Genomic DNA, 18,434 nt, shown 5'->3' with positions numbered 1-18,434 from the left:
ACCAGTCTTGCACATTAATGTCACCGTGGAATCTGTCTTATGTCTTGTAGTGTCTAACTAAAATTCTTTCCAGAATCTTATCCTCAAGACTGTTTTTTGCTTGTCTTTAGTGTCCGCAAGATGAAGGAACAATCTTCATTCCGTATCCATAAAACCAGGCTGTCAGTGGTTGATTGGAAATTACAAGTTGGTTTTTCTCATTTGCCCTCCAGGTTTCTAAGCCCAAAAATTGTTTTCATATGTTGCTTCACTCCTGATTGTGATCCACAGTCTCAGTAATTTTAAGCTGGGGATGAACAATATAGACTTTTATGCCCAGCTAGGGCTTTACATTTTTATATGGCAGTTTCTCAAGGGAAAAGAAAGGGTGGAAGCATCTCCCCCCACCCCCATTAAAGGCTCAGCTGATATATCAACTTTCACCATTTTGAGGTGTTAACTATCAAGAGAGCTTATCAGTCCCTAACTGTACGGGGCCTTTCTTTCATGAAAATTAAAGCCCATGAAGTTTGAGCCATTGCTAACTCATGGACCAGTCTTAGTCCTTCATTTATTGAGGATGTGATGAAAGTCACATTTTGACAATCTGACATGACCTCATTTTTCTGCTTTTGCCAAAGTAAAGGCATCTGCTTGAGCCGGGTTCAAGAGTTAGATCTTGGAACTTTACAGTCACCCAATGGGAGAATGAATTCTTTCTGAGGAAGTATCATTAGAAATAGTGTTATCACTGTACCAATTAAATTCCGTATTATTGATATTTTCTTTGGTTTTTCTAAATATTAATGAAATCCATTAGCTTTAAGTTCAGATGTACATGACTATCTTACTATGTTAGGCACAAACTTAGGCACAACAAAACAAATCTGCAAAGGTTATTTTGCATTTTATGGAAATCGTTGAATAATATATGACTGAAAGTTTCAGTGCACATGTCCTTTTGTAAGTAGCTGAATCACAACTGTTTGTTTTGTCATCCTGCACAAAGGCTGAACTTGACAAGCTTTTATTCTCTGTTTAGGGTTTAATGGTGCATCCCATTAAATGCAGTTGACTTTAATTCACGAGTTAGAAAATCTCTAGGAAATATCATTGACAATTTATAATTATCTTTTTTAGTCACTACAGATTGATGAAATATTAACTGATTGGCTCATTTAGTGTTGTAATAGTGATTTTCAGCAAGATGGAAATGTCTCTCCTACATTTTCATAAAGAGAGTTTTAATTGGGGCAGTTTTTATGCGATGCAAGTAGCTGTGAATAGAGTCCTTATTATAAATGTTTGTGTTAAATTACTTGTAACAAATAAAGATCAAACTTAGTTGTTGATCTTCATTAGCAGCACTGTGACGGCAATCATGCGTTATGACAACCACACTGTCATATGCATAAGAACTATATGTAGCACAGAGACAGTGACATCAGAGATCAAAAGCTCATACAACCTTGCCATGTGCTACTGGCATAACACATTTAAAAACTAGATAATCATTGAAAGTATTCAGTTCCAGTAGTAAGTGACAAATAACTGAATTTGGTGCCTTTCCTTCTGTGCAAGGGGAAACCACTCTGTTCAGACATTTTAGCACTTATTTCTAAGACAAATTCAAGGATATGGTTAAAGACTTAGTTTCAGATGGCTGGATTTGCATGGTAGTGGATGTTCTTCTGATGTACTGATGATTGGGTAAGCTTTACTGAAGAAACAAACAGGTTTAGGTCGTATGTGATATTTCATGAATGATTTTTAAAAATTTTCACACACTACAATCTTCTTTTCTCCTTTTCAAGATTGTTTCCAAGGTTTGGCAGATTTGATTTGTGAGTTTCCCAACCTTGTACAAAACAGCCGGTTTATATTTGTTCCTGGTCCTCAAGATCCTGGTCCTTCTACCATCCTTCCCAGGTGAGTGGAATCTTTATTATACCAAGATAATGTTCAGTTTCAGTTTTGTACTTTATCACCTTAATGAACAGTTTTTGGTTTTCTCAACATTACATTGGTTTTTTTTTTTCTTTTTGTCTCACCAGCATGTAGTTAATTAGTTACCTAGTGGAACTACATCTTCCAGTTAAGTGCCACTGATATCATCAAAGTTTGTGTTTATGCATCCAGGGAAGTACAACACTAATATTTAAGAATCGGGACTCTGATGCCAAATTTACACACAATTGCTTCGTTTGCTGCATTAATGCATTCGCTCTACACTACTGAATCTTCAAAAATTATTTATACCAACAAAAAAAAGTCACTGGGTCCAAATTGTTTGGCTGCATTGACTATTAAGTTTTTAGGTCCAAGTCATCCAGTCAGTTGTTGATGCTGTGATGAAACTTTGTACTTGCTGACAATCACAGCTTCCTTCATATAACCAAATTTTCTTTTTAAATCCTTGTGATTTTGTCACTGAAAAAAAAATGTCAGTGCTGAGCAAATTGTTTTTTTTATCCACTTGTCCAGGACAAGTGCTTTTGGAGTAATCTCTTGTCCCACCTACCTTTTCACTCATCCCAAAACTTGAATCACTTGTTAAGATTTTATGAGATGTATGCACTTCAATCCATAGAAGAAAGAAGAAGAAAAAAACAAGAACTAATTGTGCAACATGATTAGTTCTTAAAAGAATTTAATTGTTCAAAAACAAAGGTTAAATATTATACATTTTGGTTCATCAGAGGTTTTCAGTTTCCATTGTCCATGCATCATAAAAATTCAGGTTTTGATGTTATTAAAAATGTTAGGTTAGTGCCCCCTTTTAGAGAAAAAGAAGTAGACAAATATTTTCCTCAGTTTGAAAAAATTGCTGAAAATTTGAGATGGCCAAGGGAGCATTGCATTCTTTTATTGCCATGTGTATGTACTGGTAAAGCTAGTGATATTTACAAGTCACTGTCACTACAGCAAAGTGCTGACTATGATCTGGTTAAGGAATGCATCTTGAAAGGTTATGAGTTAGTCTCTGAGGGTTATCGGCAAATATTCAAGAACTATAAAAAGGAAGATGGACAAACTCTTGTCGAATTTGCAAGAGAAAAAGTGCAGTTATTTGATCAGTGGTGCTTAGCCAAGAAAGTTGATCAAGATTACAAAAACCTCAGACAACTTATGTTACTTGAAGAGTTCAAGAATTGCGTCCATAGTGACATTAAGACTTATCTTGATAAGCATAAGGTCAGAACCTTGGAAAATGCAGCTCGTACTGCTGACGAGTATTTCTTAGCTCATAAAATTTTTTTGTAGGCAAGTCTTCCACTCAGCAATCTTCTGGTAAAGAGGTATTTCAGCCTAATACGAGCCCTTCTAAATTTCAATAAGGCACAATTTTTAGAAATCAAGCTTCTGATAACCTTGATCAAAAATCCTTATCTCTTCCTACGTGTATCTATTGTAAGAAGAAAGGACACATTATTTCTGATTGCTACACATTGAAAAATAAGCATCAGAATCAAGACAGACCTGTTCCAAATGCTCTTATTTCTAAGAGGTCAAGGTCATGGTCATGTATTGAAAGCAATAAAATTGTTGGGTCTAAAATAAACAGCCTTATTTTATTATGGAGAATTATGAACCATTCATGTCGAAGGTTCTATATCACTCATGGGTGATTCGGACAATCCCATCCCTATTATAATTTTAGGGGACACAGGAGCTTTTCAGTCTTTTTTTATCAGGTACTTTGCCTTTTTTTTTTGAGAAGTCTTCTTCTAATGAGTGTTTTTATTCAGGGAGTAGAGTGCGGCTTTGTTAATGTTCCTCTCCATTGTGTAAATTTGTCATCAGACTTAGTCTCAGGACCCGTGACAGTTGAAACAGTGTGTGTTTTACCCGTTGATGGCATTCATTTATTACTAGGCAATGACTTAGCTAGAGATAATGCTGTGGTTAATCCACTTGTAACTGACAAGCCTTGTTTGGATCAGAAAGTTGATCCTTTTGAAAAAGATTTCTTGTTTTATACCCAGCTTGTGCAGTTACTAGAGCTACAGCAAGGAAAGTATTCCTTTAGCTGACACGTATATTTGTCAGGCTTTTGATGAGGTCACTTTCACTCCTTGTTTCGATGAATCAAAAGGAATTGATCACGTGATCCTCATTTAACTATTCATTCTCTTGATTCTAATCAGGGTGACAAACGACAACCACTTCTTGTCGAACAGGAAAAAGATTCTGAGATCTCCTGTTTGTTTCAAGGGGCCATTAGTGAAACTGAAACTTCTGAAATGCCTGTCTGTTAATTCATTAAAAATGGAATTTTTGTGAGAAAATGGAGACCCCCAAGGTACCTGCTGGTGACAAGTGGTCAGTGAACTATCAAATTGTAGTTCCAAAATCATACAGTCTGGCCCATGAACCTCCTTTGGCTGGTCATTTAGGGATTAATAAAACTTATCATAAGAGCTTGAATCACTTCTGTTGGCCAAAAATTAAAAGTGATGTTTGTAAATATTGTAGATCCTCTCATACTTATCAAATGGTAGGAAAACCTAATCAGAAGATACCTAAGGCTCATCTGCAGCCTGTTCATGCATTTGACGAACCATTTAGCAGAATAATGGTAGATTGTGTTGGTCCCTTATCTAAAACCAAGTCAGGTAGCCAATACTTTTTTACCATTATGTGTGCGTCAACAAGATTCTCAGAAGCAATTCCTTTGAGGAATATTAAAACTAAAACCATAATAAAAGCTTTGATAAAGTTTTTGTTACTCGGTTTGGCCTTCCCAAATCTGTCTAATCTGATCAAGGGTCAAATTTTTTGTCTGGAATATTCCAGCAAGTTATGTACGAATTAGGCATCCAACAATTCAAATCTTCTGCATATCACCCTGAAAGCCAGGGGGCTTTAGAAAGATTTCACCAAATTTGGAAAAATATGATTCAGTCATATTGTTTCAATACAGGCAAAGACTGGGATGAAGGCATTCATTTACTACTGTTTGATGTTAGGGAATCAGTTCAAGAATCATTAGGATTCAGTCCCTTTGAACTTGTTTTTGGACGTACTGTGTGTGGACCATTGAAATTGTTAAAAGAGAAACTTCTTTCTAATGAAGATACTGAAATCAATCTTCTTGATTATGTTTCCAATTTTAAGAACAAGTTGTCAAAGGCTCGTGAGGTTGCAAGAACAAATCTGCACTCTACTCAGTCAAAAATGAAAGTAAGATATGATAAAAATGCAAGGGAAAGGAGTTTTCAGCCTGGTGATAGAGCTCTGGCTGTCTTGCCCATACCACAAAATCCACTTCAGGCCAAGTATTATGGTCCCTACACAGTTGAAAGGAATGTAAATGATTTAAATTATATCATAAATACTCCTGGGAGGCTAAAACAAAAACAACTTTGCCACATAAATATGTTAAAGGAGTATATTGAGAGAGATACACAGGTTAATCATGCAATTAATTTAGTTGTATCTGTCCCACTCAGTGAGGATTTAAGGAAGGAATATCATCGGACTCTACTGATATTGGAATGAGAAATCTTCAGAATTCAGAAATTATGAAAGATCTGGACCAGAAATATTCACATTTGTAACAGCAAAACTAAATGAACATAAACATTTATTATTTGAATATGAGCACTTATTTCCAGATGTTCCTACAAGAACAAACAAAATTTTCCATGATTTTGAAATTGTCAATTCCAAACCTGTGAAATAACACCCATAAAGGATGAACCCTCTCAAACAGGAATACTTGAAAAAAGAAATTCAGTATTTGCTGGAGAATGATTTCATAGAGCCCAGTAAAAGTGACTGGAGTTCACCATGTATACTTGTTCTGAAACCAGATAAAACTTTCCACGTGCACTGATTTTGTCAAGTGGTAATGGAAGGTGCACATGCAGCAACTAGTCAGTGACCACTGGTAGTTGTGGTACAGGATGTAAATAAATAAATTGAGAAGGATAGAATCAAGCATTCATTATGACTATAGGGTGTGAATGGCTAGGTAAATTGATTATGGCATGAAGAAAGCATTTGGTAGACTTTTTTGTAATAGGAAAAAAGCACTTGTCCTGGAATAGTAACTTACCAAATTGTACTTGCCTGACTTAGAAAATGAATACTCCAGGCTGTGGGATTTCCTCAGCCATGTATGGGCGTCTGTGTGTGTTTAGAATGAAAAGTTTCTTTTGCAACAGATGCCAGTTCATCAGCAGCTAGAAATTTGGCTTCATAAGATTTGGATTCAAGTGCAACTACTTATAAAATATTTGTTTTATTTTCCAGTTTGAAGCAATGTGGCATGAAATCATTAAAGCTGCAACAAGTTTCCAAATTACACATTTTACATACCTTACTGAAATTTTTTGAAACAGTTTTAGTTCATCAGGCCATAAGATCAGGTGAATTTATGGCATGGCCCTATGCCCATCATTCTCCTGTCTTTTATCAAAACTTGCTGGTTGTGACACTGAAGGCCATATTTATGATCAGACTTTCATCAAATATGGCATATGTGCTTATGTGAAGAATCAATGCTGATATTTATAGCTACATTTTGCCTTGCATAATTTGGTGACCCAGTGTTTGCAAATGTGAACTTTATTTTTAAGTTGGTAGACATTCTGCGACCGATCCATTAGACTTACTTGGAGCCATGTTATATGAAAGAGACTATTAATAATGAAGAGAATTTTTATCAGCAAGTTAAAGCAACATTATATAAACTTGGAAGATAGTTTGCATAGGTTGCATACTTTTTATGAAATGGTCAGCTGTTAAGTTATGTAAGCCAGATGAGTAATATTGTTCCCATTTAAGCCTTTTGTTTGCCATTTTAGACCAGCGATTCCTAATTCTATCACTGAGGATATAAGACACAAAGTTCCCTTGGCTGCATTTACAAGTAACCCCTGTCGTATTCAGTACTGTACTCAGGAAATTGTTGTGTTGAGGGAAGACATCGTCACTAAAATGTGCCGTAACTGCGTCAGGTTTCCAGAGGATGGTGATATTCCAACTCATGTAAGTTTCATTTGACCACTGTTGGGGTTAAACATAAATGTACATAGGTGCAAAAAGAATGATTCTTGTGGTTAGCATGTGAGTTAATATTAATTCTATGATTTCGTGAGATCGAAGTTTAAAGCAGAAGTAATTAAATTATTATACAGTTTTTACAGATATTGTAGATGATTTAAGCAAAGAACATATGGGATGCCATTGATTTTCACTACCAACATTAAAATCAGTATGTAAGCAGGATAGGCATCCTATTCTGACAGTTATTTTGTTACATCTGTATTTATGTTGGACACAGTGTGTTGCCCATGTCAGCTCTTCCACCCCATCCAGTAAGTCATCTGTATTTATGTTGGACACTGTGTTGCCCATGTCAGCTCTTCCACCCCATCCAGTAAGTCAGTGCTTCATGAACTTCATTTTTGCTCAGTAAATTTTGAAGGACTTCATGGATTAAAATAAAAATTTGGTATGAATTTTAAAATGTCAGGAAGGTATGGCTTACAGATCATGTTTAATTTTCACCAGTTATGACAGAATTGCACTTTATCGAACCACGCTTATTTCAGTTGCACTGTATTGGCTCAGGTATCAGCATCATATGGATAAACTCTTATTTAATTCTAGGTTACATGTGCTCATAGGTAATAACATCCCTAAGTTAGTGTTTTACCACACAGATATAAGTAGCTCACAGCAAACTGGTATTGTAAAGTGTTTCAGTGTCAGACTTAAAATTGATATTGCATAATATATGTACATAGTACTTCATAGATGAAAATAATTTTTGAAATGCTCCTTTCCTTTTAGTTTACAAAGACTTTGATATGTCAAGGTCATCTTACTCCCCTACCACTACATGTGTGCCCTGTTTACTGGTCATATGACAATGGATTGCGACTGTACCCACTTCCTGATCTTATTGTGTGTGCTGACAAGTACGACCCTTTCCACAGTACTGCTGTTGACAGCATAGTGCTAAATCCCGTAAGTAACCAATTTGCTTATACATTGCACACTGAACAACAGCCTAACACACCCAACAACAGCATGTTTCAAGGTCTTCTTTACACTTATAAAGACTTTTATACTTTCTTATTCTACCTTTTAATTCTTCCTTATGGGAAGTTACACATATTTTAAAAAGAAATTTTATTGCCAGATTATAATAGTTTAGCATCAAAAGCATATCTCATTTTCTAATACATATAATAGTTTAGCCATAAAAGCATATCTCATTTTCGTATACATGTAATTATTTAGCATTAAAAGCATATCTCATTTTCTAATACATATAATTGTTTAGCCATAAATGCATATCTCATATTCTCATTTTTTAATACATATAATTGTTTAGCATCAAAAGCATGTCATTTTCTAACATAAATACATGACAATACCTGCAGTTGGCAGTGTATCTCAATGCATTACACCAGCAATTCTTAACTCACCAAGCCACAAGCCAGGTAAGCTTATGGTATGAACCTGCATCACTTACATGCTGTCAGCATTTGCTATGTTCAACTTATAAAGAAAACACTAAATCTGTTTTAAGCAAACTTGATAATTAACATAAACATTTGAATTTTGTACCAATAATGCTCTATGCTAAAAAATATGGCCATTCCTCAAAATAAAAAAATTCCTCAAAAAACATCTCAGAAATCACTGAATAAAATGTTACCATATTTGAAAAAAAAACATTTGGGCATAGAGAGCTTTCAAATTTTCATGAATTACTGTCACATGTGGCCATCACTACTGAAAAAAAGAAACTTAAAGTGACTTCTTTTTAAACTTAATAGAGTTGGACCAATTTTTACAGAAAGTGTTTGTCTTGATGTAAATCTGTACTCAGTACTAAAATAATCAATGCTTTACCAAGTTTTCATGTAGCATTTATATGTGACTTTATTTTCCCTAATTTGATTCCATTTTACTTAAAGCAGTGTTTTCCTTAAGGTTCTGATGTCACCCATCGTCCATTTGCTGTCAGTATCATCCTTGCTGATTTGATCTGCAGAGTTGATGTTCATAAGCATTTGAAGTTTGTAGGGCCCTCTTCATACTTTTGATACTGTTCATTGGACTGAAGTCCCTTGCTATAGCATTCTGCTGCAGTGGACCTTAAAACCAGTGTGTGAAACTGCCACTGGTCCAGTACCAGCTAATTTCACAGCAGATTGACTCAGGCAATGAGCAGCTAGTATTTTTAGGTATATTGAGTAAATTTTATCTTCAGGTTGTGTATTTTGTCATATTAAATGAAATAATAGAAACCATGTTGGGCGTGGGGGGGGGGTACAGATCTAGAGCACGACAATTCTGATGTGCTGGATTAGATGTAAAGGGAAATAACTCACATATTGTCTGTGTATAAGAGAGGCCTGCAACTCCAGTTATGCAATGTCTAAGGACACGTGCTACTTCTGATTCCCAGTATCATGATGTGAAGATATTTGAGAAAAGAACTAATTTCATAGGAAGCTGAATACCATAGCTTCTTCTCTGGAGGCTGCAGCTAGTAATGATGCTGTCCCTGATGACAAGTTGATGGATGAGGATTATGATGCTCATTCCAACTTGTCATCAATGGCAGCATTAGATTATGATTTCCAGATTCTAGATAAGGTATATGTTTGGATCTGGATCAGCTGGACACTTATTAGCATTGTTCAAATCAATAAACAGTGACCATGTTATGTTGAATTACTAAACTTTAATAAATTTGATGGATACTGCTTGATTTATTCAATCGTTGATGTAAACATAAGGAACAGCTTATTATTTATGAATGTCAAGTGCAAGCTAATATATGTAACCAGTGAAATACAGAATATAAATAGTATTTGTTCCTTATTCTTAGGTAGTATGTTTTGCTTTGTTCACAAAGCTTTTAGCTTTCAGTACAAGTAAGCAGATTTTCTGCTTAACGGTGAGTGAGTGAGTGACCTATATAGATAGAACCACAACAATGGACTGAATATTAATAGTCTGCTAGTGTCTTTGCAAGAGCTTAGAAAAATGCTGAATTTCATTGGTGTGCTGAACATTTTGTCAGGCATATTAGATAACACTTTTATTTTCTTTTTGACAAGTCAACTTAGGGTCTACATTTAAAATGGCTTTGGGCATGCTATCTGATCTTTGAGAACTGAGATCATCCTTTATGTGGCTTCTTCTCAGATACCGTTAAATCCATTTTCTACAAGGCCCCAGATGAAGTGAGCCTCCATATAACAACCTCCCAATAACAAGAGAAATGATAATCAGATAAGGGCTTCTGTTGAATATTTGGCTTTTCCATTATTTCAGTTTACTAATCAATAAATAAAAATATGATCCTATTTGTCCTGTTTTTAGATCACATGAACTTTAGGGTAATGTCCTGCATCAGTTGTCATCCATCTATCAACACTTGTTTGTGTACAATCAGGACGTTTTATTTTTTTTATCAGATTTAGTATGTAAGCTTTTATCATCAATACCTTGGATGAGCTCCATTACAAGCAACATTCATGAGGTGATCTTGGAACTGATTGGTTGAGCTTGAGAGCACTCCAGAGGCGTATGTCTGATCAGATTTTGTTTGCGAGTTTGTTTCTTCTCGATTTCACATATTCATGAGGATCCAGGTTAATCAGATTTTGTGAATCAAATCCATGACCTTTCGATCGAGTCCAGCACCTTGGCCACTGAAACTCGGCAGTTCCTTTGGGTTAGGCCTCTGGTTTCCAAGTTATGACTCAGGATCAGGAGGACCTCACTGGGTGAGGACATATCTAGGAATCCATGCTAACTGCACAGAATTAACTCTCCTTGTAATGCCAAGCAGGTGTTTGTACTTTAAGGGTGTGACTAAGAACAGTGTCTAAGTTATAAATCAGAGCCTAGTCCCCAGCTGTAGGGGAAATTCTTAGGAGCAAGGGTCAATGCTGGTTTTATTAATGATTTGTCATCTTTCTGCCAAGAAAGTGAATATATATAGTCAAAGAAAGAAGATAAATGATACCAATGTTAATCAACAGTAGTAACAATGTGCTGCAAGCTTTGCCCACTTCAATTTCACTGTACGTGTGAATTTGCATTTGCAAGATGCGTGTCAGCCAGCTAGATGATCGATATCAGGTCAACTTTAACTTTTTGTTCAGACTTGTATTTAAATTTAAAGCGACATGATGAGATTAAAAAATATATATTCAGACTTTTTTTATTGTATTGTATTTAAACCCTGAAGGAGTATGGTATGTATTTTCCTAGTTTACATTTACTGTTTCATTTATTAATGTTTTCTCTCTTTGAAAAAAGTTTCATCAACACAAGGGCAGTAAGTTTTAAAAAAAGAACCCAAAAAATTCATGAAGAGTTTAACTTTCTTTATCTCTTATATATCAGACCATATTTGATTTTAATCATGAGGTGCACAAGAAAAATGTAATGGAAAATACATATGCAGCCTTCTCTCTGTATCTCTCCCCCCCCCCCCACGCCCCCATTGCATTTTAGTATTAATGATGCAATTTCCTTATTGCTTGTATCTGAAATAGCATTCAGTGATACTTTTAATATTTATGAAACCTGAAGTTATTATAATTTAATTTCACACAGCATCGCAAGTTTTATCCTTTCTGTAACTCAATAAATTTTTGGGTCAGCATCATTATATGTTGCTAAAAGTACATAATACATTTAAAATACTTCTTGTGAAACAAATGAGGTACTTTTAGTTACATATAATGATCCAGACTGGAAAGGTTACTGAGTTAACAGGTAGGATAAAATTTGCGATGCTGTGTGGAACGAAGTGGAAAACACAATCTGAGGTGTTGATCTGGCCTCGTCTTATACCCAGCATCGACTTATACGAGGATGAAGAATGGAAAATTTGCCAAATTTACTGATACGAATTATACTCCATATCAACATAAAGGCCAGTAAATACGGTATTCATCAGTTAAAAAGAAGAAATAGTTTTTGTCTTATTCTCCTGTAAAATGTTTTTAGCACTTGATCATTATCTATTCAAGGGACTCTTGTTCTTGTATACAAGAAGGTTTCACACATTTAGCAGAGAACCACATTAAAGCATAAACAGAAATGAACATATTTATTGAGTGTCAATCCCTTCAAGGGACTTACATTTTAACTATATACTCGTGTTTTTGGGATGCAGGAGGGACGGGGATATATTTACATGAGGACCAGAGACATTTTAAATAAACCAACAGTGAATAGTGCTATCAAATGAGTTATTTGTACTGCAATAACTTTTGCTCAGCAAAAACCTTTTTTAAATGGCCATCATATGAAGATCCTGTGTACCAGACTGTTTTTCAGCCTTCATTAAGCATCTACATATCTAAGCATGCTTGTTTTCACCTTCAAGAGCTGACTGTTTAACATGTGGGCCTGGCCCTACACCAGGGGTCTCAAACACGCTACATGCAGGCTGCATGCAGCCCACTAAGCTGTATCCTGTGGCCCACAAAATGGTTGGCGTCACAAGATGTCATGAGAGATAATAAAATCAGTGTGGCCCTTGGGCGATAGAAAATGCCTCCATGCAGCCTTCAGGGTGGTTCTAGTTTGAGACCCCTGCCCTACATCATCCATCCACATCTCAGTATGGTAGTATTTCTCACCCCCAGTGAGATGACTGTAATTCATGCAAGTCTGGTCTTACTACACCTGGGGGGCCCCGAGTGGCCGAGTGGTCTAAAGCGCTCACCGTTACGGATCACTGCCATCTCACCTCTGTCTGCGTGGGTTCGAGTCTCGGATTCGGCCAATGTGGATATGTGAGAAAGCTTGCCAGTAGCTTCTCGAGGGTCGGTGGTTCTTTCCGGGGATTTCCCGGTTTCTTCCTCCACCATTAATACTGGCCGCCATGTATAGCCTATTGTGTGCTGAAAAATGGCGTTAAACCCTACAACAACAACAACAACTTACTACATCTGCTGTTTTCCAGTTCTCCAGTTGGAGTAAACTAGGTAGCATTGTTTCTTTTGGACATCATCATCAACTTCTCCAGAATGACTAAGCTAAATTTTATTAAACTTAATAGCCATGTTCCTTAGGATGTGCTGTACTAAAATTGTGTTAGGGGTAACTTCCCTAACAACTGTTTGGGTTTCATTCCAATGGGATGAAAATGTATTGTTGTCTTTTCTCCACAACAGCTGAACCAATTCCTTAGGATGTGTTGTACCAAAATTGTGACCAGGGTGACTTCATTAGCAGTGTTGTTGCTTTGTTACAGTGCTTCAAGTTGTAGCCAGGATGGTTTCATTAGTAGTGTTGTTATTTCATTATAGTACTTTGTTGCATTGTCACAGTGCTTCAGGTTGTAGCCAAAGTGGTTTCATTAGTAGTGTTGTTCTTTACAGTGATACTTGTTGTGATCAGGGTGACTTCATTATTAATGCTGTTGATTTTTTACAGTACTCCAAGTTTTGGTCATGTGTAGATGTAAGTAAACTAAAAAATATAAATTCTGAGAAATCAATTGGAATGGATCAGACAGGTCCATTCATCTTAAACAAATGTGATTGTATCATTGCTCCATCTCACCTAGAAATTAATCAAAGGGGTCTAAAGCACTCACCTTTACCAACCACTGCCATCTCACCTCTGTCTGCAAGGCTTTGAGTCTTGGACTCCGCCAGTGTGGGTATTTGAGAAAGCTGCCAGTAGCTTCTCATTGGTCAGTGGTTCTTACCAGGGTTTTCCACGGGTTCTTCCTTCAACAGTTATTCTGGCCACCATATATAGCCTATTTAGCACTGAGGAATGGCGTTATACCACAGAACATAAGCATCAATCCATTACTAAGGGAATCTTCCAATCTCAACTGAAGGCAGCCAAGGATATGCCTGTTTATAAAATGTTCAGAAATAAATCTGGATAATTAGAGACCAATATCTGTTCTGCCACCCATATCTATACTGTTTGAAAGATGCATTTCCAAACATCTCATTGGCTATCTTTTAAAGTACTATTGAATTCAGGACTTTAAAAGAATCACTTTTGCCAGTCTGCATTACCAAAACTCGTTGATGACTGGTTGCATCCTATTGACAGTGGATAATTGGTTGGACTATATAACTTGATTTTATTTATTTGACCACAACATACTTCCAAGGAAACTTGATAAGTACAAATGTTCTCACTTTCACTCTTATGATTTAAATCATAACTGACAGAAGCCAACAATTTGTTACAGGTAACATTAAATCAGAACTGATGTCCATCAACAAAGGAGTCCCACAGGGATCTATGTTAGGTCCTGTATTATTCATATTATTTATAAATGACTTGCGGTTGAATGTAGAACATTTAAATACTATCAATATGCTGATGATACTACTTTGAATAAGTCTGATTCTAATGTTAAAATTTGAAGAAACAACTGAGTGAAGATTTATATCAAACTGATGCTGAATGAGTAACATGTTTATTAACCAAGGCAGTGTTGCTTGAAAAATTAGGCAAAGATTATTGGGGAACATAAATCAAAATCTTAAGCTGTATATTGATGATAACCTAATTAAAAAATGTTGGCACAAAAACTTTTGGGAGTATATGTTGATAAGAGTCTAGACTTGTGCAAGTAAATGAAACATGTTTACTCTGTAGTAAAGTCAAGAAGTTATCTTTTACAGAGGTTGAAATGTTAGTTATGTACCACTCAACTATTGGAAATTATTCTACATCATTCTTCCTCTTATACACCATCCAAATTGATATTCTTGGAATTAAAATGGCTCAAATTGTAATACAGATTAGCCTACCACAAGTCATTACTAATGTTCAAAGTTCAGGATGAATTTTGCCCTCAATATTTGTATGGTATTTTCATTTTAAGTCTGAAAAACAACACCAAGGACCTAAATCCAGATAAATTTCAAATGAACAGTGCAGAATACCATTTCCAAAAACAAAATAATTGTATAACTTGTTTTCTTACTTTGGTGCTATTTTATGGATTCAACTCCTGATAGTCATTAGATCAGACACAAATCTAAATGTGTTCAAAAACTAAATTCTGTAACCATTATCTTGGAAAGCAAATATTATTTTAAATATTTAAATACATGCAGTTCAGTTTACTCTGTATATCATATGCACTTTGTGTTTTTATATTTACCTTGAGGAGAATAGTATATTATATGAGGAGAATAGTTATATTATTCACTCATAAAATAAAGAATGTACATACAATTTGAAAACTGCCAACTGCTTGCCCTCTGATGACCTTAAGAATCATGAAGCAGCAACCAAAATTTTTTAGATTTTGTAATTGTTTTTACCATGTTTTATGCTAATAATATTTTGCAGATACATTGAAATTATTGCATGATCCCTTTTATGCTGGTAAACTGACAGTTCCTATATCAAGTTGCCATCTTTGTGCATGACTACTCTGGTTTGCAGTCTGTAAGTGATTGGTCAGAATCAGTGAATGGTATGCAGCTGGAGAAACTTGTACTTGGAGGAAAATAAAAAATAAAGACCCTAATATCAAAACTGAGTATATGCAGCTATTAGTGTATACATTTATTCATTAAACATTATTTAAATTTAGGTTGCATTATAATCTGCCTTGCGGTTTGAATAAACAAAATGCTCTGTGATTAAATAGCACCTTTATTGAGTTAAGACAGAATTAATAGGTTTTTTCTTCTTATTTGGATAAGACTCATTTGCAGTATATTTAACACATTAACCCCTAGTGACGACTTTACGGGGCAGGAGGTAGTAGCCTACTGCCGAGCTCTGTAGCGTCATGGTCATGCATGATACACTAAAGTGGGTGGTATTATAGAAAGGTAGACAGATGTAGTTTTACAATGATACCAGATAATCTGGAATATCTAGTTGCACTACAAAATACAGATAGAAAAACCTCATTTTTTGGACCCGACTTTTTTTTAAAAAAAATTTGCCCGTGGTCGGAATCTGATTTTGTGTCCGGATTTTAGACTTTTTGGTCTCAGATCTAAGGTAAACTGGTATGAACTGCAAACAGACAGATGAGCCTTTGCAAAAAGTAGGATAAGATGGGCATTTGGAATAAAGAGTGGTCTCCATACAAAAATAATGGCTCCGTTTAGCAAAAAAAGGAAGAAAAAAAGGAAGTCCAACTTTTACCCTTCTGCTCATGCGCGAGTCAAATAGCCAACGAAAATCGATGTTTCTAACACCACTAGGCAGTATATTATTGAAAGATGACCGGGGATTTGGTGTTTTCCAGTCTATTCAGAAATAGCTTTCCAAATGTGTTTCCTACTTGATTTTTAGGCAAAATAGACAAAAAGCTCAAGGGGTTAATGTGTTAACAAACAGACATGGAAAAAGGGAAAGTTACGGTTTTTATACAGTAACATAGAAATAAATACCATGAGGACAAAAATCTTGCTAAAAAGATTTACCAGCTATTGATTCTGATATTTCAAAATGAAATTCTATGACTGCCAATAGAAAATTGGACTGCCAGGCCACTCCAATTAATATAGCTAAATTATCCTTGGAGCATGCCTGCAAACCAGTTGCTCCCTTAGTATTTTTTAGAGTTATCGGCCATTTTGACCTGCATATTTATGTAGTGTAAGACAATCCCATTGGTGCAACTGGTCCTGCAGTTTTTGATTGATTGCCTTGAAGCTTGATAAAATTATGGTCATCACCTGAAAATATGCACATCAACAAATCACTTTCTCCTGGAATTTTTGTTAAGAGTTATTGCTCTTTTTATATTGTAGTCAAATGTTTTTAATGATAGCCTGCATTTGATTTATGGATTGCTATGAAATTTAATAAATGTTATGTTCATCACATGAAGGTACTTGTTTTTAGTAATCACTTCACTGCTACAATTATTTTTAGAGTTCCTGCCAATTTTGTCATGTAGCTTCATTCATTCTATGACTAAAATTAGACTACTATGAACTCCTCACCTGATGTACATATCAACAAATCTCTGCTCCTTGAATTTTTGCTGGAATTGTTGTCCTATTTTTACTTCTTTTCTTTCTTGTAGGTTAATGCAGCTTATGATGCAGTCTTGTTAGCATTAGTCCCTCTGGTGGATTGCCATCATTTCTGCAAATTAATTTTCATATTGGATTTCAAACAAATTTAGTAGTCATCTTGATCTTACTGAGACCTCAGCTGAGTTTGATGATCAGCATTGATGAATTGAATCTTCAGGATGCTAACTTCATGGCTTCTAATTGTCAGACACTCCCACTTAACTTTCTGCACAATAACACGCATTTGATATGCAGCTCTGTATCGATGACTCCTTGTCTGAGTTTGATTTTAACAATTCTGCATCAGGATTAGACTGTAATCATGATGTCCATCCACCTGTCCATCCTTCCATCAGACACCTGGTAGCAGAAATAGTCCAGGTTTTTGATGGATTGCCATGAAACTTTAAATATTATGTTCACAACCTGAAGATGTGCAGATTGACAAATCACTATCTGCCTGCAATTTTTCTTAGAGTTATTGCCCTTTATTCTGGTAATTTAATGCAGTGTATGACTAACCTCATTAATGCAGTTAGTAAACCAGTTTTTTATGGTTTACAATGAAACTTGGAAAATACTATTGTAATAATAATAGTAAAAATCATAATGATGATTTATTTTAGAAGGCAACTCAGTTACCATTGCATAATGCACCAGCAGATCTGGGTCTATACAGTTTTTCTAGGACTAATCAGTAGAACAGATAATATATACCCTGGTCTGCAGACGCATTGTAATGGCAGATCAAGATCTTTGCACTTATGAGCAAGTACATACACTAATACAAAAGTATTTGTTCTTGATGTCTTCTCTTCAGTCTACTTATGTACAGTATATAGATTATTTAATACAAGTTGCAAAACAACACTTATTTCTCATTGTGCAAGTAATTCAATCATATATTTTTTTTAAAGCACAGAGAAATTTTGTTATATTAAATGGCATTTTGTTTCAGACAAGAACCCCTGAAAATCTAAAGCTTATCTTAAACTGCTTTCAGTTTTGATAGCAAGAGATTTCCAGCTTTTGTAGAGCATAGTGCATAACTCTATCGTATCTGATTAAATATGTCTTATAGATATCAGAGCTTTATGTTCAAAAACTATACTCTACAATAATCAATTTAGTCAATTTGCATCCAACTTAATTTTCTTTACAGGGGTTCAGAAGGTATATCAATAGGTTTATCTATAAGAATACTTTTGCATTTTTTTAAAAAAAATTATTTTAAAATTCTGTCAAGGTATTATCTGGGTCAGTCTCCCCATTAAGGTAATAATCTAGTTCTGGTTGAATGTATGCATTCATATATAGGATTCTGACATCAGGAGGAGGTAGTTTTTAATTTTAGGTAACATTGCTCTCTTAGAAGTAAGCAGGTTACATATATTTTTAACATGTACAGCCCAGTCATGAACACTGTCTACA

General features: G+C 35.3%; 1 protein-coding gene across 1 annotated transcript in view; it reads left to right on the top strand.

Annotated features, from left to right (window-relative positions):
• LOC149804781 (DNA polymerase epsilon subunit 2-like) overlaps positions 1-18,434 on the top strand; it is a 104,681-nt gene that overhangs the window by 64,705 nt on the left and 21,542 nt on the right. Inside the window, exons 12-14 of the mRNA XM_089944446.1 lie at positions 1,794-1,908; positions 6,792-6,975; positions 7,783-7,959. Of these exons, the coding sequence (XP_089800572.1) occupies positions 1,794-1,908; positions 6,792-6,975; positions 7,783-7,959 (476 nt within the window). The remainder of the gene's footprint in view (positions 1-1,793; positions 1,909-6,791; positions 6,976-7,782; positions 7,960-18,434) is intronic.

Source organism: Sinohyriopsis cumingii, chromosome 2, assembly GCF_028554795.1.
Source record: "Sinohyriopsis cumingii isolate HCF-2022 chromosome 2, ASM2855479v2, whole genome shotgun sequence".
Taxonomy (NCBI): domain Eukaryota; kingdom Metazoa; phylum Mollusca; class Bivalvia; order Unionida; family Unionidae; genus Sinohyriopsis; species Sinohyriopsis cumingii.
The sequence above is the reverse complement of the archived record's forward strand: the minus strand, read 5'-3'. Positions and strand labels throughout refer to the sequence as shown.